General features: G+C 47.1%; 2 protein-coding genes across 2 annotated transcripts; both read right to left on the minus strand.

The window, feature by feature from the left end:
* Positions 1-1,684: 1,684 nt before the first annotated feature.
* faxcb (failed axon connections homolog, metaxin like GST domain containing b) lies at positions 1,685-10,385 on the minus strand. The gene is made up of 6 exons (XM_068760385.1): positions 10,135-10,385; positions 8,001-8,136; positions 7,040-7,236; positions 4,445-4,662; positions 2,447-2,563; positions 1,685-1,989 (listed from the first exon to the last, which is right to left on the minus strand). The coding sequence occupies exons 1-6, from the start codon at positions 10,383-10,385 to the stop codon at positions 1,685-1,687; spliced, it is 1,224 nt and encodes a 407-aa protein (XP_068616486.1).
* A 1,521-nt stretch (positions 10,386-11,906) lies between these two features.
* Positions 11,907-23,108, minus strand: pnisr (PNN-interacting serine/arginine-rich protein). The gene is made up of 12 exons (XM_068757149.1): positions 23,095-23,108; positions 22,481-22,589; positions 21,069-21,281; positions 20,452-20,687; positions 19,928-20,090; positions 18,611-18,801; positions 15,845-15,979; positions 15,653-15,752; positions 15,078-15,131; positions 14,536-14,730; positions 12,622-13,726; positions 11,907-12,248 (listed from the first exon to the last, which is right to left on the minus strand). Exons 2-12 carry the CDS (start codon positions 22,566-22,568, stop codon positions 12,215-12,217), a joined length of 2,514 nt encoding a protein of 837 aa, XP_068613250.1. The 5' UTR covers positions 22,569-22,589; positions 23,095-23,108; the 3' UTR covers positions 11,907-12,214.
* Between the last annotated feature and the right edge of the window lie 10 nt (positions 23,109-23,118).

Here is a 23,118-nt window from a genome sequence, read left to right on the forward strand (position 1 = left end):
CGCCCTGTGGTGCAGAGAAGGCAGCGTATAGCGAGCTTGAACAAGTTTTCTATTAATCTAATCCGATCTCAAACTGCAGGAAAAATTCAATGTCGCATCCAAAACACATTTAGATATTTCTTTCCAGAAATGATGAAGCCGTTGCTCAACATAATCCACAAACCTTTCTGCGAGCAGATTTACGTTGAAACTTCCTTTAAGAGGCCGGATACTCCTGATGTAAAGCATCTTTTTTCAAAAATTAATTAGCTAAACCATGACAGCACGGCTGGGGAGGAATCCGGCAAGGTCGCCGTCTCGTTGTGACCCTGACCGTCTCGTCCTCGAGAGAACGCACGCTTCCTTCTGCGCTCAAATAGTTCCAGCAGCAGTTCTGAGCCCCTGCTGTAGTAATGGTGACACGTAGTTCCGTTACATCAGAGAGAATCTAGAGAACTCAACCTAAACCAATGTAGGCAGATGAACACCATAAGAGGAAACTCTGCATGATAGATATGAGGCGAGCTGTCCCTTTAAACTAATGATGCTTTGGTGTAAAGCCTTTCTAAGAAACTGCAATATGCAACGTGTAATATTCACATACAGACAGCCGGCAGAAGCCTCCGTCCTGCTGCAGACGTGTGTTTCCTGTTTGTTTGGCCGACTGCTCCTGCTGAAATAAGGTGAAAATGCATTTCCACTAGTGCAAAGTAACTTCTCTCTTTGAGAGCAATAAGAAAACAAGGATTATCGATATACGACACATAATATAGAAAGAAGGAAATGGAACCGCTAACAACAAAAACGGACAGAAATCCCACCCAGTCTGCGAAAGCTGAGGCTGATTTACAAGTATGAATGGGGACAATAATATGAAGGGAAAATTAATGTAACTGGACTGTGAACCGCCATCTAGTGGTGAAATCTTGGAATTGCAAGAGCTCTTAAAATGAATGGCAAAGTTCAAACGAACAATGAAGAGGGGGGGGGAGGGGATGATGAAAATGAAACAGGCACATATCTCCTGGTCTTTCCCCTCAGACCTCGCGGATGAGTTCATGTAGGGTTGGTGTCTGGTTCAGGCATATAGACACGTTTAGGACATAAACCAGGAGAAAATAAAAAATAGCCACTCTCGACTCTAGATTCTAGACTCTAGATTGATCGGGCAGCTCATGCTCTAGATTCTAGAGACGGGCACTCGTCTGTCATCTTTGTTCCTTCTCCAGCACGCGGGTGTGTCGCAGCCGAGGCACAGCAGCTGCTCTTTTTAGCCACATGATCAATCTCCACCTGTTCCAGTGTGTTTGCACATCGAGACACATGGCAGGGCGGTGATTAGTGGCATCGCTTCACAGGGAGTGAAGTGCCACCTGTCGCCTCGACGACACTCTTCTGCGATGGCCACAATCCATGGGAGGTTCCGGCTTCTGTGTCTTGGGACGAGACAAATAAGGCAAGGAGAAACGGTCCCATGGACAGTTCTGATGGTACAGGACGAGGCAGATCACACAGTGGCATCGGAATTATGTTGTTCAGTTTGCACGCTCTACGTGTTAGTGCCTAGTCTCTCCATCAAGAGCGAGCGTTAGGGTCGGAGGGGCGGGAAGAGTAACGCAAACAGTGAGAGCCATTTCTGGCCACTGGGTTTCATCAAGTTAGCCTGAGTGTCTCAGTCTGTCAGCCAATCAGGGCCCTTCTCGTGTCAAACCTCCAGGATGGGCATTGGCTCCTTAGATTCAAGGTCAGATCCTGTGCCTACGTCTGAGTCAAAGAGCGAGCGGTCGGGGTCGGGGGTATGTGTGCGTCCAGCTGATTGGCTACTAGCGTTGCTGTCTTCTAGCGTGTCCGTCTGAGAGAAGAGGCCAAAGTCCAGCAGACCTGTGCTGCTGCTGCCGCTCTCGCTCTCGCTCTCGCCATCGTAATAAAGATCCTCCGCTTCGACAAACCACTCGGGCCAGAACCTCCTCCGCATCCGCTCACAGAACATGGCCAGGTTGATGAGCTCTCCTGTACGAACACAGAAACAGCAGGTTCACATGCGCTAGCAGGCATCACTGGCGCCTCCTGTCATCCGGACACGTCGAACACAAATATGTCGGCGAGGGTCGGTGAGACTTTTCTGGTTTCATCACTCAGAGATTCTTCTTCTGCGAGATTACAAGCTTTGATTTACTCTCTGCAAAGATGTGACAGTGTTTCATACCTTGTGCAACAAATGAGAACAACAATCAAAGCCTGGGTCCAGAATGCCGCATTGCAGAACATCACTGCCATCTAGTGGCTAAGATGTAATTTACATCTAGGACTGGCCAGCACGGGACATAGTTCTGCTTATTTCTAGAAAGCTCAGAGCACTAAAGTTCAGAATGAACAAATTGGGTCTACAATAATGCAGCAATTTTATTTGTTGTATTCATTGAGTTCATTATTGGAGGATTCCGGTTGGTTTTTCAGAGCCACTGACCTTTGATGAGTTGCTCTGGTCGCGTCCCAGGCAGGGTCCACATTGCCTGAGCGAGATGCCCAAACACTGTAGCATCTAACGTCGACATCTTAGAGCCCATGAAGTACTTCTGATCTCCTAGAGGGCAGAGAGGAAGCTGATGATGACTACTGGTGAAGCAAAGCCTTTATTAGTAACCGAGCGACGGTTTTCATCCTGTCCTTGAAACCACTTGAAACTACTTAAAACCAAATTATTCTTGATTAAGGTTCTTCATCCGTTAAATGTTTGTAACTCTTTATCCAAAACATTTTATTAACTATTTGCAACATTATTGCGACCTCTATTTTAAAATTCGATTCATTTGGTTACGGTTATCCGTTTATGTTTCAAATCTCGCTATAGATCATTGTTTAAACTCCTCTGCTAGCACGTAACTGGTTGTCATGTAGCCTCCGAGTGGATCTGTCTGACTAGAAGGTGCAATGGAACCCAGTCTGGTTAGCGGGAGGTGGGACACCCTATTGCGGCTGGAAGCTAACAGGTTAGCATTCGTTAAGATGCTTCTATTTGGACACTGATGAGAGTCAAGCTGCATGTTGGCAGAGTGTCCTGATGCATCCTCTCTGGGACGAGCTTTCCGTTTTAGAAGAAGTGGTCCGATCGATGCTAAGTGGGCATCTCTGCAGCTTCGGGATGTCTTGTGGCTGACATTTAGAGCGCTCCCTGTTCTCGGCCATACGACGTAACAAACATGGATGCAATGACAAAAAGATTATTTAAAGACATCCCTGTATGGAAATCACAGGCTTTAAGTCTCGCTCTGTCCCCCCAGGTCCGGAGCTTGGTCCTACGGGGGGGAGGGACGGGAGGTTGGCGTCGGAGGAGCGGAGGGAACGAGATGGGGTGTGTGATGGTGGAGCAGATCTGTGAGGTATGGGGGGGGGCAGATTCTGGAGAGCTTTTAATGTGGTGAGGATGATGATAATGAATATATTTATTGGATAGAATGTTAGAGTACAAGTACAGTCACACAGTAGCATGTATTACAGTAATACTTTGAACTGTATTCGTTGGGGGGGCCCGGGAGCCGATGAAGGTTTTGAAGGACGGAGGGGGATGTATTCTCGGGAACGGGTGTGGGTGAGGAGGCGAGCAGCGGAGTTTTGATGGGCCCCCATAGAGGATGCTGCTGCAGTCGTCGATCCTGGATGTGATGACGGTTTCAGCAGCAGAGAAGGCGAGTGATGGACGGAGGCGAGCCGCGTTCTTGAGATGAAAGAACGGGTTGTTTGTGTAACATGTGGTTGCGGATGAGTGGGGAAGGAGTGAGGGTGGTGCTGCCGAAATGTTGGGTGGATTTTGTGATGCTTTTTGAAGTTTGAGGAAATTGTGTTTCATCCAGGTTTTGATGTCGGTTAAGCAAATCTGCAGTCTGTCTCTCGGCTTGGATCCGTGTCGCCCTGTATATTTAGTCTGTCTTCTTAAGTTCGTCTGTTCTCACAATGCGATCTCCTGTTTCCTTGGTTTTAATTCGTCTCCTCCTTTTCTTGCGTTCTTTTTCAATGTTAATCCCTGAACTTCGCACGCCGTCTGCATCTGGGGGTTTGAGTTTTGAATTAAATCTAACAAACTATCCACCAAATGATGATGATGAATATATTTATTAGATAGAATGTTGGAGTACAAGTACAGTCAAACATCCTGTCTGAGAGGAGCATTTCAAAAAAGCCCTTGCGGTCTTGTTTCCGTGAATTGAGTTTCTGGAACTCCGGAGTGGGTTTAAAAATGAAAATAAAAATACAACTTATCCTACTTATGTTGATTTGAATTGAATTAAGAAATGCAATGTAATTATTTTATCCTCAATAAATAAATAAAAACCTGATAACTCAGATCATGATATAGATCTTTGGTTATCCATCGGAGACTATGACTTGTACCTTTAATGGAATACTAGCAAGGGAGGACATAGCAACACACACACACACACACACACACACACACACACCTTCCTACCCAGCAGTGTGGCCAGCGTCCTCATGTCCTTCTCCATCAGAGAGTAGACCTCCTCTTTGGAGAAGCGCCCGATGCCATGGCCGTACATCTCCCTGCGCACAATGCCGCCGTTCAGGTGGCTCTGCAGCCACTTCAGCGTGTCGCTCAGAGGCCCGCTCATAGCCAGAAGCTTCTGCGTCTCCTCCAGGTTGTCCACCCACTGACAGTAGGCTATAGTCCTGGGAGAACATCATCTTTGGTTACCGATGTGTGATTGTGTCCGGCAACAAACTGCTTTTAAACCACAGATCAAGCTTGACTTCAGGGCTCCGAGAGTTCAGATCCACATATCGGTTTTTGGGTTGTAACTAACTTTTCCGTTATGTGACAGTCAAACGTCCGCAGAGAAAGCGACGAGAGACCCACGTCATTGTAGGTTCCCGAGCAGGAAGATCGTGGGCTGGATCTGGACATTCTATGTTCTCCCAGTGTCTGCAGCAAACGGGGTACACCCCCGACAAGCCGCCAGTTCATCGCAGAATGTTAGAATATAATTCAATCTCACTGAAAACTTAAGCATAAACTTTATATGCATTGACATTTAAACTAATAATCAATACAAATAGATTTTTAACCACATGAACACAAACGTCTTGTTTCCATGAACCATCCTGAAGTGGAGTAGAGGTTTGTCCCACAGCAGCAGATAGAGGGACAAACCTGTGTGTGATTTAATGAGCTCGCCGTTTAACCTGCACACGTCAGCAGGAGATCTTCGGTACGCTCATTGTTGATGCTAACTTACAGGACGGTTTGTAGACATCAACAAGATCCCATCATCACACTCCAGAAACAGACAGAGCCTCCCTCTCAGGTGGTCTGAAAGCCTCATGCCATATTCCTGCTGCTGGCGGCTAACCCATGAGCCATCAAGGAGCACCCCCACCCCCACCCCCACCCACCAACGCCCGCCCGTCTGGACAGTGTGTGCAAGGCTGCTCGCTCAATACAAATTCAATGAAGGCATCCGGGAGCGGTGGCTCTTCAGAAGCCGTGTGTGCAACGACTTTAAGGTGCATGATGTGATGAGAGGAAACGGCCTCCTTCGTTTCCACATTTGCGAACAACTGGATAAGAAAAACTTACTTTGCATATTAAAAATGCTACTTCTGGTTTGTGTCAGTCCCATTGAGGAACACATTACACATCACATTTGTCTCAATGCAAGATGAAACTAATTTCCATTCCAACTGTGATGTAATGATAACACTGTACAAATATCAGATATAATATCACATAAAGTTGTGGCAAAGAAGTATGAGTGGCGTTTGGGAGCCAGGAAAACAAAACAGGATGCTAAAAGAGGCTAAATGTGCTGCACAGAAGAATGAGCTCAGGGAGCGTCTAACCAACGCGTTGATGCGACTGCTGAGACAGCGATGGAGGATGAAATGCAAAGCGTAGCCGCAAGGACTCAAGTCTGATGTCATTTCACAGCTCGTTCAATCAGAAGGGCTGCTGGGAATCTGTGGTGGTGAGCTCAGCATCAGCTGCTGCTGCCAGCCCGCGGCTCTGTAGCCCTAAAAGGGCAACAGGCCTTCCTTAACATGAATAATTAAACCGATAGGTGCATGTGGGTTTAAACTTGGCATGGTGGGAGGTCACCTTAATGACCTCAGAAGGTTTACTGAACCAATTATACCGTTTCTAAACGCACGCTGTGAGACCAAACACAAAGTGGATCAAAAGAAACGGTGTGAATGTGGAGGCTAGGTTTACTTCAGTATGTGCTCCGGCATTATTAAACAGCGGATAGGCCACTTTGCAAGGGCTCGAGCCCGGTGAGTGTGTGTGTGTGGCTGTGTGGGGGGCGGTGGAAGATGGATTGGGCTTTTAGGTAATGGAAAACGCTCAGATCCTCTCCGGCAAACGATTTCCTCCCAGCGGTCTGCTTCTCACCCGGAGGCACCGGAGCGACTCCCCAGAGGGGGAGGGCTGATACCGCGGTGACACAAGGCTACTTAAATAATGCAACGTCAGCGGCAAAAAGGTGGGGCATCATGGAACGGGTCCATAAAGAAAGACGATTTAATCCTTTACAACTCGGCTGAAGGCAGTGAAGGCAAGATATCGGTTATTCCGTTTGTATTTCTTTCTATTCAGAAATGCTGAAGGTGCTGATTTAAGAGACGGCACCCAAAGCTCTCTTTGATCTTTCCTCTACTCGCCCAGCTTTTTGTTGCTCGTCACAACATTTCAGAGACAATAATCAATCATATCTATGGAAACATTGGCATTGGCGTCTGTTAAGACTCTCCTGAATAAGATGTTTTGCTGTGTTTTTGTGTTGTATGTTTTTACTATTGGGTCTAGAGCCTGTAATAAAGTTTATAATAATAATAATAATAAAAATAATAAGCATTTCGCTTAAATCAATACGTTGCCGAGGTACAATGTGAGATTTCAGTTATTGTTAACGATGCCATTCTATGTCGCGCTTATTTTGAAATCTGGGTCTTAAGAAGGAAAATGGAACTAAAAAATCAAATTCCAGTTGTCTGGTGTCTGGAACAAGGTCGGAACATTTTGGAAGCCTGCTCTCTAGCATCGACTCACCAGTAGAGGTGTTCCTCCACCATTTTGGTGATGGCCCGGGACACGGCTCTCTCCTGCGGACTGAGGTTCTCGTTGAGGTTGACGCCCAGCTTTTCCTCCAGGAAGTCCAGGATGAAGTCGGAGCCGGACGCCTGCTCGTGATCGTGCTCCACCCAGGGCATCTTACCCTGCGGCGACAGCTTCCCGTCAAAGTGGTTCTGAAGAGGCGAACACATTCACGACAGAATAGTTACGATTCCTTACTGTGGACTGAAAATAAACCTTTTATGCAATTCCCCGTCGGATCCCTCGAGTGCTTGTTACCTTCATTTATATCACTTATAGCTCAACTTATGACGACACAGGCCTCGTTTATGAAAATGTTTTTTAGATTTGGGGTGAAAAAAGAAATGCGGCAAGATCAAAGAGTTGGGAGAGGCCATTGAAGCAACACATAAAATATTATTCAGTGAATATAAAATAGTGAGTTGAAAAAAATACAAACTCCCTGCTTACCTGACAATCGTTCTGATCTATAAGCGACGATAACTATCCCACCGCTGACTAGAAAGCACGCCTCTCTGTTATTACCCATTGCACCTGGGACCGAGCACACAAGGCGACGTTGCCATGGCGACATCACCTCACTGAGATCTCTCCTACCTAATTATATGACCCTAGGAACCAACTCCTAGTGTTTATAATCAGCAGTTCATGAATTGAAGGAGAAGGTCACACCCTGCGTTTGTCCTTAAGGTATACTTTGAGGGATCAAAGCACCAGCCTTACAATAAGTAGATGGCATATTAAACAATTACAAATAGATAATATGCATCAGTGAGATTGAATTCGATTCTAACATTCTGCGATGAACTGGCGGCTTGTCGGGGGTGTACCCCGCCTTTCGCCTGCTGGGATGGGCTCCAGCACCGGACGAAGCGGTCCAGAAGATGAATGAACGTGTTCTGCAGAGCATCATCACCTGGTAGGGCAGATCCACCATGCGCAGGTACGTCTCTATTTTGAGACAGAAGGGTGAGAGGCTGGGCACGCCGTTCTTTGGCCTGGAGAACTGGTGGAGGATGATGGCATCTTTGGAGTCCAACTCCTGCTCCTTCCTGAGCAGAGAACAATATCTCCAGTTAGTAAATATAAAACGTTGTTTATATTTTAATTTAAAAGTCATACTTTTCTCTTGGCGTCAAACTAAACCTGGCTGTGCTTAGCTGAACCCTTGAATCCATTGAGATTCTCCTGTCGGGTGATACATCAGTGAGTTTTTTAAATACTTTATTGTTCGATAAATACACACTTTCATTTCTTCCTCCTGCTGTGGCTCCTCTCCTGTAACGTTCAAACCTTGTGCTGTCGTCCATCATGCTGCTCTGCTGTAGACGCTTTCTACTTTGTAGACTAGAATAGAATAGAAAGCCTTTATTGGCATTGCGTAGTGGATATACAACGAGATTATTAAAGATGTTTTTCACGGCTGGATAATGGTCTCTCCTTTAAACTGGCTTGTACATGCTGCATTATTCTGAAATTAATGCCCTACGACCAGCGAAAACGGCACGAGGCAAAGCGTAATAGTATTTGCATTCATTCGTTTAAATTTCATTTCATTTGTTTTAGTAAGATGTTGGAACTTATTTTGGTTTTCTGTGCTACCGAAACGCGAATCATCAGAATTTCAAATATTTGATACTTTTTTTTTTTTTTTACTTCTCTTTCACATTAAGAAAAGAGCCATTTGTAGTATTTGATCTCGGACCTTAACCGATAACCTCTGAAGAACAGGCAGGATGTTTGTGGTATTATTGCTCATTTTAAAGCACTCTTATTATTTATGTAAATATAATTAAACACACATTTATCTGTCAGAACGCTTCATGTTCATGTTTCTACACTTTTCTAAAGCCTTGATTATTTTCTGTTATTTCAAGAACTCTACACAAATGGTACGATCGTACTGCACAAAATTAATCCAATTAAATCATCCCACTCTAGTTGGCAGCTCCAAACATCGTTGCCCTTTTCTTCCTTCCATCACACCCTTCTCTTCCGCCTGTCATCTGAAATGTGCGGCTACAATCTCCCTGTAGAGCCGCTTAGAGCGCGTCCTCCGATGGAAACAGTAGCTGGGCTTCAGTCTCAGAGGCTGCGCGTGATTCAGCAGCAGCAGCAACACGAGAGGCAAGGTTACGCAGATAATGGTGGGGGATGGGGGGGCAGAAACTACCAGGGCAGTGTCACAGGACGTACTCACAGCATCCTCCCTCCATTGACAGGCATGCCCCCCCCCCCCAGCACAGCACAGCACAGTCTTCAATCACATCTTCCTCACTCCGATGCCATCGTGACTGCGGTTGCAACGGAGAGTCAAATGTTTCCGCCACAACAGAAATGCAGACGAGTCAGGATGAAGGGAAATGTGAATATAACAATGTGCAGAGACAGCCTTGATTAAAAAGCTGCTCCAGAGCACGTTTGACCTCAGACTGGGGCCAAGGTCATTCACGGCAGTAAGCACCACAGCTGTTATAACAAAGGAGTGGCTCATTAATGTCCTTTGAAGCCGATGGAACATCCCTGGAGGCTTGAGAATGGCTGGGCACCGATGCTCTCGATCCAACCTGGTGGAGCTCCTGCAAAGAAGAATGGCAGAAACTGCCCAAGACTCGGTGTTTGAGCTTTTGCTTCATACTGGAGGAGACTGGCAAAAATAAACAAAGCATTAACCAAAGAATGAGAATACTTGTGGACATATTAGGCTTCTGTTCCTTTATTTTTACATTTGAATTAATGTTTTTTAAATATCTTCATACTTTATCATTGCGGGAAATTGTTTGTAGACTTTTGAGGAGAAAAATGAATTCATTCCATTTTGTTTTCAGTCTTTAACATAGCAAAATGTGTTCTAATAGTTTTTGGATGCGCAAACGCGTGACTCCAGTTTTATTTATTTCATGTATTTCCATTCCTCTCGTGTCGCGTCCTTGGAAGGAAAACCAGGTCTGAAGCGCCAGCAGTTGATATAATATATATTTATATACATATAATAGTACAACCGCATCTGAGGGCTCCATGAAACGCGTGGAAAGGAGCCATCAGCCTACCGGATGGCGAGCAGCTCGTGGAGGAGGTACGCCGCGGCCGCCAGCAGGGCCCCCCCGGTGATGTAGAGGCTCCTCTTCCACCAGGAGTCCGAGCCCAGAGCCGACATGAAGCCCCCGTTGTCCCGCAAAGGGAAGGCGATGACACAGCCGTGGTGCTGCTCGGAGCCGCACAGCCCGAGAGGCAGGCTGTGGTTGCGCCCGAGCTCCGCCACGCACGGCTGGGAGGAGGGGAAGCCTGCAGCCCAGTGCATCCTCCGCGCCTCGGTGACGGCCGCCCGGCCCGCGTCCTGCTGCCGCCCGGCCCGCGTCCTGCTGCCGCCCCCCCGTTAGGCGTCCTCTGAACGGCGGTCTACGGCATGGCGGCGCGGTGACTCGCGGATCTCTGGAAGTGTTCGGGTGTAAACATCCAGGCCGCTTCTCTCCAGAAAGGTGCTCAGCTGTTCCTGTCGACCTCTGTCAATAGAAATATTGAATGCAACAGCTGCATTTCCGTCAATAAACTTCAAAATAAAATGTCTGCAATGAGAAATTTCACGAAACTGCCTCTGACTATTATTTAAAACAACTATAATTACCATGTCAATTCAAAATATATTCAAGACATATAATGTGACATGTTCATTTAAATAGCTCCCCCCGTTTTGCATTGATATTTCTGAACATTTATTGGCGACGTTTACATGGACAACATTTCTTTAATCCGATCAGAGTTCAGAGTAAAATTGTGATCGGATGCACTGTTCATGGACCCTAAAAATATTGATCCGATTAGGACTTGCGTGTTCATGCATCACACTTTCGATCGGAAAAACATATTTTAACATGCGTAATTTATACCAAATATACCGGAAATAGTAGAAGAAGAAGCCGTAGCGACTTCCGTTGTAAACAAAACATCGCCCCGCCCCTTTCTGCTTGAAACGTCAGCGCTATTTCGCGCGTTTTCCCCGTTTTCACTACTTTCCTCCTTTAATATCTTCGTTAACACGTTTGTCTCAGATATTGACCAGCATTGTTATTCAGATCAGTCTTTTAATCCGATTAAATGTGTCCATGTAAACACACCTAATGCTGATTAATTTTCTCTTGATAATCCCAGTGATTTATCCTTTCACTTGTAAATGTCAATGTTCGAAGCCGCTATTATTTGTTTTTGCAATATATTTGAAGTTGTTTGACAAGTTGCCAGATGCTGCATTTCTTTTTAGCTAAAGAGATAAATATTGATTTATTGATTCTGATATTAAACTGAAGCTGCATGTGTTCTGTTTGTTTCTTCAATTAGCTGTCGTTTCCACTCAGGGCCGTTTCTAGCTTCATGGGGGCCCCTAAGCAAGGTGCTCTTTGGGGGCCCCCTAGTTTGTGATGAGCTTCCTAACCCAAGAGTAACTGAACAATAAAACAGTAGAAACATCAAAATCATAACAGCACAAATGTTTCTTTTAACAGCACAAACGTAGCACATGGTCCACTCCTTCCTCTCTTCGACCCGCAGTAATCCTACTCTCAGCAGGGCCTCGCCCAATCCGGTGTCTTTATTTACGTTGATTCGCATGTTCAAATGGCGAAGTTGTTACGCCGGACACCATTCCCGACGCAACGCTCTGCATTTCGCCGAGCTTGGGACCGACGCAAAGGGAGAAATAAGAAATGCTACGTTAGGTCTGCTAACCACGAGGCTGCATTCTTACATTAACAGAGTTATTACGACTCAAGAAGCAGAGAAGGTCTGCTTTCAATGGGACGAGAGAAAAGGACGCACTGAGGCCGGCCAATGAACAAACAGCTTTATTGGACATTTTACATTAATGTTGCGAAGAAACTAGTTACGGTTTAAAATGATAAGCTCATATTTTAGTGTCCACATCAACTTATTAAGCTTTGCGTAACGATTTGTGAAAACTCCTACCATTCAGAAACTCTTCCTCAGCCACACGTTAAAAATATATTTACAAAGATGAAAGAAAGAAATGTATGAGGGGGGTTCACCTACACAACTGCCTCTATAATGAGACAAGCCTGCTCAACTCATGGAATTTAAAATGGTCAAGGTCACAGATCAGGTGGTTCGCTGCGCTCCTCAGCGTCTGCTCCGACGGGACGGGGACGGGGACCTGTAAGAGACGTGGGCACGACGTTAATGCTGCAGCAATCACACCCGCGCAGCAAGCAACAACCAACAGCCCACATGCAGACTAAAGGCAAACGCAAGGCGCCGCAGAGAGGCCCAGCCGACCGGATCAATGGAGGACAGCGTGATGACACGAAACTCAAGAAATTCAGAAATAGCCAATTGGATTTAAAGGGAAAGAAAAAGAAAAAGAAAAGCGATGACGCATAAGCTCTTTATTTCGTCGGAATCGACTGCTCAAACAGTGAATAGCAGTAACGTTCAGTCCACAGTTATGTGAAATATACTAATTATAGAGATTCCTGAGCAATCACAATGAAACACAGTAATAATAGAGAGGAAAAAACGAATACTACCTTGATCGTGACTTAGACTTGTGTTTGCGGCTTGCCTTCTTACCAGACTTGTGAGATTTGTCCGTCGACCTTGAGCGACTACGTTTGGACTTTTTAGATTTCTTTTCCTTGCTAACTTCGGGGGAGGGGGATCTACTCGAGTCGGAGTCGGAGCGTCTCTTGTTGGCTCTGGCCGAGCCCTTCTTGCTGGCCTTGCTATGCTTGTCACTCTGCGAGTCTGCCCAAGAGTCACCGTCTTTTCTTTTCTTTGATTTACCGTTTTCTTCTCTAACTAAAGAGCTTCCTTTTTCTTTCTCTCTCTCTTTGGCCTTTGGTCTCTCTCTCCTTTTATCAGACTCTTTCTCCTTATCCTTCTTTTTCTTGTCTCTCTCATGGCTGTGACTTCTTTCCCTCCTCCTCTCAGTGTCTTTGCTGGAAGCCTTTGGTTTGTGTTTGCTGCTACGGCTGTGACTGCCATCCCTTCCATCCCGGCTCCTTTTCCGCTCCTTGTCCCTTTCTTTCTCCCTTTCTTTCTCCCTGTCCCTGTCCCTGTCCCTGCTGTGACTGTCCCTGGGCCTGGCCCTCTCTCTCTCTCTGGATCGGGATCTACTTCTGCGGCTCCTGCGCTCCCTGGAATCGCTGCGGTCTTTCTTGTGGCGGCCTGATCTCTCAGCACTGCTCCTCCTCCTGTCTCTGACCTTCTCGTTACGCTCGCTACGATGCCGATGGGCGCTATGGCTGCGACTGCGGCTGCGCCGACGAGCCTTGTAAGAGGAGGACCGGCTACGCCTCCTCTTCCGTCGTGGGGAGGAAGATCGAGAAGAACTGCGGGAAGATGAGGAGGAGGAAGATGAGGAGGAGGAAGAGCGATGGCTGCTGTGACTTGAAGAAGAGCGGGAGCTGCTGCTGTGGCCGTTCCCTGGGGAATCGCTGGCACTTCGCCCTGATCTCTCCTTCCCTCTGCCGGAGCTCTTGCTCTCACTATCCTCCTTCTCATTCCGGGACCTACGCCTCTCTACCAACGGCTCCGCCTCCCTCTCTTTCACTTCCTGTTTGTGTGCGTTTTCTGGCTGTCCCTCATCATATTCCACCTTTTCTCTGCTCAGTCGCTCCTTTGCCATCTCTTCTGTAGAAACAAAACATCAGAAAATAGTTAAAATGAACAAGCAAACATCAGGCCCCGTAAAACCTGGGAACACACAGCTAGCACTCAAAATAATTACGGATGCAATCTGGAGATCAATTCAGCTCTACTTTGGACAGTTGAACTCCTGCTCACACTGTGGCCATTGTGCTTGTAAGTTCAAGTATTACTTAACTAAAGAAAATCAGCCGTTTTCAGCTCCGCAATAAGCCGAGCGCCCCAGTTTTTACTCATTTCTCCCCGTTTTCCAAGCCCCACAGAGTATTTCGTGCTATGACTATGCGCACACACCGAAATGAAAGATTAGAGTCTATTCTCTCAGCAGGAAAGATAAGTGTGTTCCTCTCATTTTTTTGTTCTGGAGTTATTGGCCGTTGAAGAGAGGCAGAATTCAACGCCGGGCCTGGCAGTGTATGTTTGGGTTTGGGTCCTAAGACACGCGTGTCACGCTCGGCACACGAGGGTATGTATGTTGACACGTGGCGAGTCAAATAATACTGGATTGTATTGTATTTGTAAGGCAGTAACTAAAAACAGTGCTGTAGCACTGCATATCGTTCTGCCATTTGTGTCGTTTGTCCTTTATAGGACACCGTAGGTTACTGCTGTTCTCCGGAGGGCTCCATGTTTAGCTCAGTTTCTCATAGTGAAAGGAAAACCATTCGCTACGTGAGAATACAGGAAGGTGGCTCTTCCATCGATCCCTGCTAGTATCATGCCATCGTCTTTACTCCAGCGTGATACTGCGGCTCGACGTGAAGCCATGCAGAGACCTGAACATCAGCTCTCACCACGCGCAAGCAGAGCCTCTGCTGCTTGTTCTTCCTGCAGCTGCAGCATCTCCCACTCTTTGAGACGGAAGGCGTCTTGCTTCTCCCGGATGCGGTGGCGCAACTCCTCCTCGTCCGTGTCGGATGATTCAGACCTTCGCGGGCTGTGACCATCCTCATCATCACTCTCGTCTGAACCATAGCCGCCAAGCCCACCTGCCACAACAGAGCCCCGAGGTTGTTGAGTATTGGAAAGGATACGGACGCTTTCTCACAATCAGGTTTCTCAAATGGCAACCCAAGGTTTTTTATGTATGTAAAACTTTGTTTTACATTATGAATCCCTTAAAACAAGGTCACTCACAACGGTATATCTTATATATACATTTACTATTAAAGAGCATGCGTTTGTCATCAGAGAACAAAACTAAACCAAACTCTGTTACTTAGATTCCCGTTCTGGGAGTTCTATCTTTTGCTATCATATGTTGGCACCATTACCCAGCCATAAATATAGATATTTTTCTTCCCCCCCCCTGAGTGACAGAAAAAGGGATACTCACTGAGACCAGTCAGAGAAGCCAGTGCACTTGACTGTGCCAGTTGTTTTGCAGGAGCTTTGATTCACATCAACAACAGGAACAACATGTTAAAACACTTATAGCCATTTTCTCAAGAGTCGCTAGCGAAGGGGATCACAGCTAATGCTCTACTCAAACGAGCTGCCATTGGTAACAAGAGAGAAAAAACAAAAATAAAAACAAATGGAGAAAAGAAAGAGAGGGTTAACAGACAAAACCTGCAACAAAATCAAGTCAAACAGTCCGACAGGATGAACAGAGCTAAATGCACTTCAATGGAAGTGGTCACTCATCTACAGGTGGATACTGGTCAGCCAGCGGTCACTTCAGACTTTCAGCAGGACCCGCAGCTTCAGGTGCCAGATGGCCAGATCTTAAATAGGTTTGTGAAAAGCATGCTCTGCTTTCTCTCTTTGTGATGCATTAGCAGAGAATGTTTGCTCCTTATTTTACAGGGCATAATTAAGTTTAATGAGAGGATCTCATTCATTCTCCAGATTCAAGCATAAAGGCTTGGTGACAAGCACTGATGCAGAATAAACTGAGAAAGGGCAGACCTCGAGTTGCTTTCCGGTGAGCCTCTTTGGCCACATGCAGGATCTCTTCATTAGTGACCTCAAGAAGGATTTCTGTCAGAAGCGTTTTTGTCGTGATGATCTAAAATAAAATATAACAAAAAGCCGATATTTTCTATGCACACTTTTCAAAAATATCCAATATGCAGAGGAAATACGAGCGATCAAACTGACCAGCTGGAATTCCTTTTCCTCCTCCGTCATTTCAGGTTCACTGTCCTCTGCAGGAGGCGAGGGACTCCGGTCGGAAAATTCTTTCTTCACTGAGGTCTTTTCCTCATCGTCGTCATTCCCCTCATCGTCACTGTCCTGGAACAGATCAATTAAGCATAGCGAGTGAATGCCAGTCCTCCTTTCCAGCATAGTTGGACAAGCGAGTATGGATTTATTTCAAGAGGAGGCCGGGCGATAATTGCTGTGAAAGTGTGGATTGTAGGACATCGAGGGTGCGGCGCCATTTTGAGAAATGAGAAAAGCTGAGTCAGTAGGTGCGTTTACATGGACAAAATTTCTTTATTCCGAGTTCAGAGTAAAATTGTGATCCGATGCGCCGTGTTCATGGACCCTAAAAATCCGATCCGATTAGGATTTGCGTGTTCATGCATCACACTTTTGATCGGAACAGAATATTTTGACATGCGCAGTTTGACCAAAAGCACCGGAAATGGTAGAAGAAGAAGCGTAGCGTAGCGACTTCCGCTGTAAACAAATCATCGCTCCGCGCTTTTCTGCCTGAAACGTTATTTCGCTCGTTTTCCCCGTTTCCCCGAAAGTTTGCGCTTTTAGTTTCCTCCTTTAATGTCTCCGGCAACATGTTTGTCTCAGATATTGACCAGTTCTGTCTTCCGCCCGCCGTGCTTTTCGCTCGCTCTGCTTCAACTAGCTTCCGGCAATAGCAGCAGCGCGTGTAGCTGACGTCACAGACATGCGCAGTGAGGACGACTTGTACCGAAACATCGGAATAAGTGTTTTACACAGATCGGTATAAACCACCCCTCTCGATCGGGATAGAATTGTGACCGGATCAGGCTGGATTGGGTTAGACTATTCCGGTTAAGGTGTGTCCATGAAGCATTTTTATTCCGATCAGGATTTTAACCGGGTTAAATGTGTCCATGTAAACGCACCTACTAAAAGCAGCGCTAGCAAAGTATGCTAAACAGCGCAGCACCTTCAAGAGATCGAAGGTGCAACAGAGGGGAGGAGTTATAACATTTCTCACTGCAGAGTGAAACACGGAAAACCGTTCACTGACAGAGAACACATAATGGAGGCTTTATCGACAGGACTGGCAATAATTGCAATAATACATTTATATCACGGATGAAAGCGATGCCCCTTTCAGCACAGACTGTGGGAAGGCATGCAAATTAAACGTCAGGAAACGTCTCGGCAGCGAACGTCTGCTCTGGTATTTCGCGTGGCCGTGGGCGAAATGGCCGCGTTGGATGTCAACGATGTCGCTTGTTTTTAAGGGTATTCGAATTTCAATTCGATTTACATTTTTCTATGCATTTTTAAATGACTGAAGATTTCAGATATACTGCTGAAAGTGCATTGCTTCATTGCTGTGATTGTCCTCAGTCTATAATGCAGGCATGGGCAAACCAAGGCCCGGGGGCCATATACGGCCCGTTGGGCTATTTAATCCGGCCCGCCAAACTTGTTCAAATTATATCATTAAATGAAATGTTATTATAATTAAACCTGATTCATTGTTACCTTTTCCCTGTAATGCTACCTGTAAAAGGCCAAATTCTTTCATGTAATGGGTTTTGCATGTCATTTAGTTTAGTTTACACAAACACTCCATCCATCTGTTCCTGGCCAGGCCCCTCTGTCAAATTTGAGAACCCATTGTGGCCCGCGAGTCAAAAAGTTTGCCCCCCCCCTGCTATAATGCATACAATCAATCTCAAAATAGGCTTCGTCATTCAAAAATTCAAGCTTTACCCCAGGTTTAAGCAAAAGCGCAACAGTAGGTCAACATGAGCTTAAATTTTCTGAGATACAATATAACTATTGCAATAAAAAAAAACACGTCAAACAAGGCGTAAATAAGACACAAAACATGCTTAAATGCCTGTGGTAGACATAATCCTACTCGCCAAAAGGTAAACTATTGTAAACATATTATCTTTAACAGCAACATGTCATGTTTAGAACCCAAACATTGTTACATTTTTGCCTCCACCTCATCGTGCGGCACACACGCGTGCTCGGGCTGCCGTTTTCGTGTCGGAGCCGCTTGCACGTCTCCATTCACCGGGTTGCTTGTTTTTTCAACTACTGAAACAAGTTGGTCGTGCTGCTACTCCCTGTAGCGACAGTCCTAAAACAGGTTTTGCAGAACGGCTTTGCCTGTTGATCATTAGTGGGATCAAACCCAAACCAGTTTGAGAGAACTGAATTACTTATCCCCGTCTTTGGACGGTCTTCTCCGACTGGCAGCGGCAGCAATGTTGCTTCTCTCCGTGTTGCGTGCAAAATAAAAATGGCTTTTTGTTTGCCGAGCCCTACGTTAGATACAGCGATCTTCTCCCGCATGAAGACGCAGCCGCCTGACAACACAACTTTCAGAGGCATGTCCGAAACTGCCGCTGCCCGCCTACAGGACAGACATAGCTGAGCCGTGATAGACAAGAACGGAGATCCCACGAAACCGCTGCTTCTTCTTCATGCCTGTAAGTTTAGTGTGTCCTACAAAACACTGATTTATAGATTTGCACCATTATATATATATATATATAAACTTAGCAGTTAAGTGATCATGTTTAAAAACAGATCATTTACAAATTATTTGATTAACGAAGTAAGTGTACTTGAGTACCTTGTAAAGTGACACGCGTCATGGAAAAGGTTGCCGACCCCGACCTTAGATTTCCCGTCATTGCCGAGAAGAATTCATTTTCTTGTCAAGGCTCGAAACCGGTTACTTACAAATTTACTCTTGCGAGGAACACGTGGCCCGTCACCGTCCTCGTCTGCCTCGCGCACTTTGCCACTATCCTTGGCCATTTTTGCTCGTTCTTTCTCCACTCGCTCTCGCTCCATCTTCTTTTGCTTCTCTCTGTCCATCTTTTCGAGGCCCTCTCGGATCCATGCAGGTAAAGTACGCCTTTTTACCGCATCTGGTGGTAAAAATCCAAGTTCAAAAGGAAGCATCCACATTTTTCAAGCCTTTGCACTCTTGTTTACAACTTTTAAATGACTGCAGTTGAATCCTCTTCACTGCTGTCTTCAACTTATTCCTGACCCGATTAATACCCTGGATGTGGCAAGACACAATGAAGAGGTTGCTGGTACACTAGTGTTCACAAGACGTGCTACTAAGGACAATTTCTCTAACCACTGCTGTACTTTCTTCTTGTCCTCTGAGGGGTTGACAGAGAAAAGCAACGTTCTCCACTTCACCCTGTCCTTTGCACCGTCCTCCCCAACACCAGCCACTCTCATGTCCTCCCTCACTACGTCCATGTATCTTCTCCTGGGTCGACCTCTAGCCCTGTTCCCTGGCAGCTCCATCCTCAGCATCCTTCTACCGATATACAGTGAGTGGTCCCTCGCTATAACGCGGTTTATCTTTCGCAGATATTTTTAATGCAATTTTCCATGTTTTTTTTTTACAGTGCTTGAACGCGCATTGTGTTCTACTGTAGCACAGCCACGTCAAATCAGGAGAGAATGGACCTTTCAACGGTAAAGATTAACAGTTAACGAAACTTATTATTGATACACATAAAACAGAACCGGCAGAATTAATAGAACAGATATTTGGGGCTAATTTCATGTTTTAACGCTGTTCGCTAACCCGAACCCAAACATCTGTCCTCTCACAAACTTCATGATGGTAGGAAATTACGCTTCGGGTTGAGGGTTTTGACGAACAGCTCACGTGTCCAACAGCATTCAAGAAAGGGACCCCCCCCCCCCCCCCCCCCCCGATAAATGAGGGACCCCTGTAGTCACTAGCACAAGATTTAATGAACAGCGACCAAAAACATGCTTTGGTCAGGAATTACAGAAACCGCTGTACGACCTGAATTAATGATATACTGCGTTAGTATGACCATGAAATCATAACAAAAATTAACATGAAATAAAAATGATATCTTTTCGAATGAACGTTATACCTTTATTTATCCATAAAACATAATTTCTCGTCCATCTTTGACGGATAACAAACACACTGTACGGTGTTTTCATGCTCCCAAAGCAATCTGACCCTTCATGCAAGTCGAGTGAAGTTGCCCTCACCCAATAGCGCCGGAGCCTCCTGCTTGACAGGGAGCTGGATAGGGGACCGGGGCCGGTCCCTGAACCCGGGCGGCCTGGCATCCCGTCTGTTCTGAGGAGGACCCTGCCAGTACGCCGAAGGGAAACCCGCGGGTGCAGGAGGGAAGGACGACGCCGCACCATGCTGTGAAGAGAAAGCACAAGCTGAAAGTTAGAAACAGTCGTTCACATACGGAGCGTTCTCGCTCAACTCCCACCAAGGGTTACCCACCGACCGCGGGGATGTCTTTACTGCCATCGCCGCAGAATACATTAGCGGGCATTCAGTCTAAACCTCCTGACTAAGCCAGAGCCGGTTAACAACTAGAAATAAAACCATGCCAAACCATGCTGGACCATCAACAAGCCAACACTTTCCTCTTCCCCGCATCAAGAAAGCAATACTCGATACATCTTGGTGCTGGGACCCGGCACGGTTTACATGGATTGCTCCTTCTTGCGTTACTTGGCTGTCACACTAACACCCGAACGCTTCAACAGCATACCTGATAATCAAACTGGTTCATGGCCATCGGGGCCATGGCGTAGCTGTCGGGCTGTGCCCCATACCCACGGCTGTTCTGGGGGTAAGCCCCACGTTGAGCATCAGAGTTAAACTCTGCGCTATCCTGGCTAGTGCTGTCCTCACTGGGGTTCACAACATCCATCGGTCCAGAGCCGGGAGGGATCCAGGGCTGTTCGGGGGGTGGGGGAGGAGGGGGCTGCCCATGCATTCCCCATTCTGTTAATGACAACATAATAAACAAACAGCAACATTAAAATCTTTCCGTCAATGTAAAAGGAACTTCAACTCTTTATACTTCTCATGAAGAACTAGACCTTTTTTCAGACTGCAGGTGAAAACAATCCAATCCTAATTTTAAGACAGTAACGAGCGCATTCATTTCTGCCACTTCGCACGTTGCCACAGTTTTGTGGTGACAGTCCATTTGCGTGCTCGGCTGAGGGCAAGAAGGCAAATAAAGCATGGCCGGATTGCATTCACATTGAACACCATTTGCATCCTCCAGCATCAGCGTCACTGATTCCATCCTCTCTACTTGCTCAGTGGACGAAACAACGTGAATTCTGGCGCTACTGTCCAATTAGATAAGCTTTATACCTGGCTGCCACATTCTGCCGAACGCCGGGTCGCCCTGGAAGGCGCTGTGGTTGCTCGGCCCGCTCGGCCCGCTCGGCCCGCTCGGCCCGCTCGGCCCAACAGGCTCAAGACCCGGGATGTCCTGGCCGTTGGGCTGAATATTCTGCTGCTCTGGTCCAGTCGACTCCTTCTGAGCAATCCATGCCTGAGCCAGGGCAGCCCAATCCACTTGGCCTTCACAAAGAAAATAACGACACCAGCCGTGCACAATTATCAAGACGGAATGAGCAGCGTGAGAAATGCAGCGGTGAGAACGAGCAGCGTGAGAAATGCAGAGTGAGAACGAGCAGCGTGAGAACGTGCAGCGTGAGAACGAGCAGAGTGAGAACGTGCAGCGTGAGAACGTGCAGGGTGAGAACAAGCAGCGGTGAGAACGTGCAGCGGTGAGAACGAGCAGAGTGAGAACGAGCAGAGTGAGAACGAGCAGAGTGAGAACGAGCAGAGTGAGAACGTGCAGAGAAACGAGCAGAGTGAGAACGTGCAGTGAAACGAGCAGAGTGAGAACGAGCAGCGTGAGAACGTGCAGCGTGAGAACGTGCAGCCTGAGAACGTGCAGCGTGAGAACGTGCAGCGTGAGAACGTGCAGCGTGAGAACGTGCAGCGTGAGAACGTGCAGCGTGAGAACAAGCAGCGTGAGAACGAGCACAGTGAGAACGAGCAGGGTGAGAACGAGCAGCGTGAGAACGAGCACAGTGAGAACGAGCAGGGTGAGAACGAGCACAGTGAGAACGAGCACAGTGAGAACGTGCAGCGTGAGAACGTGCAGCGTGAGAACGTGCAGCGTGAGAACGTGCAGCGTGAGAACGAGCAGCGTGAGAACGAGCAGCGTGAGAACGAGCAGGGTGAGAACGAGCACAGTGAGAACGAGCACAGTGAGAACGTGCAGCGTGAGAACGTGCAGCGTGAGAACGTGCAGCGTGAGAACGAGCAGCGTGAGAACGAGCAGCGTGAGAACGAGCAGGGTGAGAACGAGCACGGTGAGAACGAGCACAGTGAGAACGTGCAGCGTGAGAACGTGCAGCGTGAGAACGTGCACAGTGAGAACGTGCAGAGTGAGAACGTGCACAGTGAGAACGTGCACAGTGAGAACGAGCACAGTGAGAACGAGCACAGTGAGAACGAGCACAGTGAGAACGAGCAGAGTGAGAACGAGCAGCGTGAGAACGTGCAGAGTGAGAACGTGCACGGTGAGAACGAGCAGGGTGAGAACGTGCAGAGTGAGAACGAGCAGAGTGAGAACGAGCACAGTGAGAACGTGCACAGTGAGAACGTGCACAGTGAGAACGAGCAGGGTGAGAACGAGCAGCGTGAGAACGAGCACAGTGAGAACGTGCACAGTGAGAACGAGCACAGTGAGAACGAGCATCCCTGACCTGGATCCTGCTGGTGCTGGAAGGACTGCATCCACTGCTGCTGGCTCAGGGGCCACTGCGGCCAGGGCTGTCCTCCCTGGTCCCACATCTCTCTTGCCTGGATTCGCACCTGCACATAAACACGCCACACAGTTTTTGATTCGGAACATCTACTCCTCTTTTGCGGACATGACACCAGCTGCAGTTGTTTTGCTTGCGCTGATATTTCACGTCAGTAGCATCTAAAAACGGGAACGGCTAACCACAGCGCCGACCCTAGCGCTGTCGCGGCTAGCCCAAGATGACCTGTTATAGCGTGCGTGCTAGCGACTGCGGATAACCTGGAACATACATTCCTGATGGCGGCGAAAGAAAGCGTGACGTCACCGTAGTTGGGCCATTGTGTTACCAAAGCAAGATAATGAAACGGACAGCACCTCTACGATGCTTCGGGGTCAAGCGTCCGTGAGCTACCTCGCCCACGCTAGCAAGGAGCTAACGCTAGCTAAGCTAACACTGCACGCTAAAAGATTCACCGCGTGGCCACAGACACGCAAACGTCGATTTGATCGATCCCAAACGACACGGACGATTAGAACTAATATCAACGCCAAGCTGCGAGGAGCGCTGCTCACCCTTTCCAATAAGTCTCTCCAAAA

The sequence above is a fragment of the Brachionichthys hirsutus genome, chromosome 3, assembly GCF_040956055.1.
Source record: "Brachionichthys hirsutus isolate HB-005 chromosome 3, CSIRO-AGI_Bhir_v1, whole genome shotgun sequence".
NCBI lineage: Eukaryota > Metazoa > Chordata > Actinopteri > Lophiiformes > Brachionichthyidae > Brachionichthys > Brachionichthys hirsutus.

Coding starts and splice junctions, on each gene's coding strand:
- pnisr (XM_068757149.1), bottom strand. CDS start 22,568: ATGTGGGACCAGGGAGGACAGCCCTGGCCGCAGTGGCCCCTGAGCCAG. Junction 18,802..19,927: donor GGAGGCTCCGGCGCTATTGG/GTGAGGGCAACT, acceptor TTTTACCACCAG/ATGCGGTAAAAAGGCGTACT. Junction 13,727..14,535: donor AGAGGCTCTGCTTGCGCGTG/GTGAGAGCTGAT, acceptor TTGTTTCTACAG/AAGAGATGGCAAAGGAGCGA.
- faxcb (XM_068760385.1), bottom strand. CDS start 10,385: ATGCACTGGGCTGCAGGCTTCCCCTCCTCCCAGCCGTGCGTGGCGGAG. Junction 8,137..10,134: donor CACGAGCTGCTCGCCATCCG/GTAGGCTGATGG, acceptor TTCTCTGCTCAG/GAAGGAGCAGGAGTTGGACT. Junction 7,237..8,000: donor TGGTGGATCTGCCCTACCAG/GTGATGATGCTC, acceptor TCGCCTCTTCAG/AACCACTTTGACGGGAAGCT.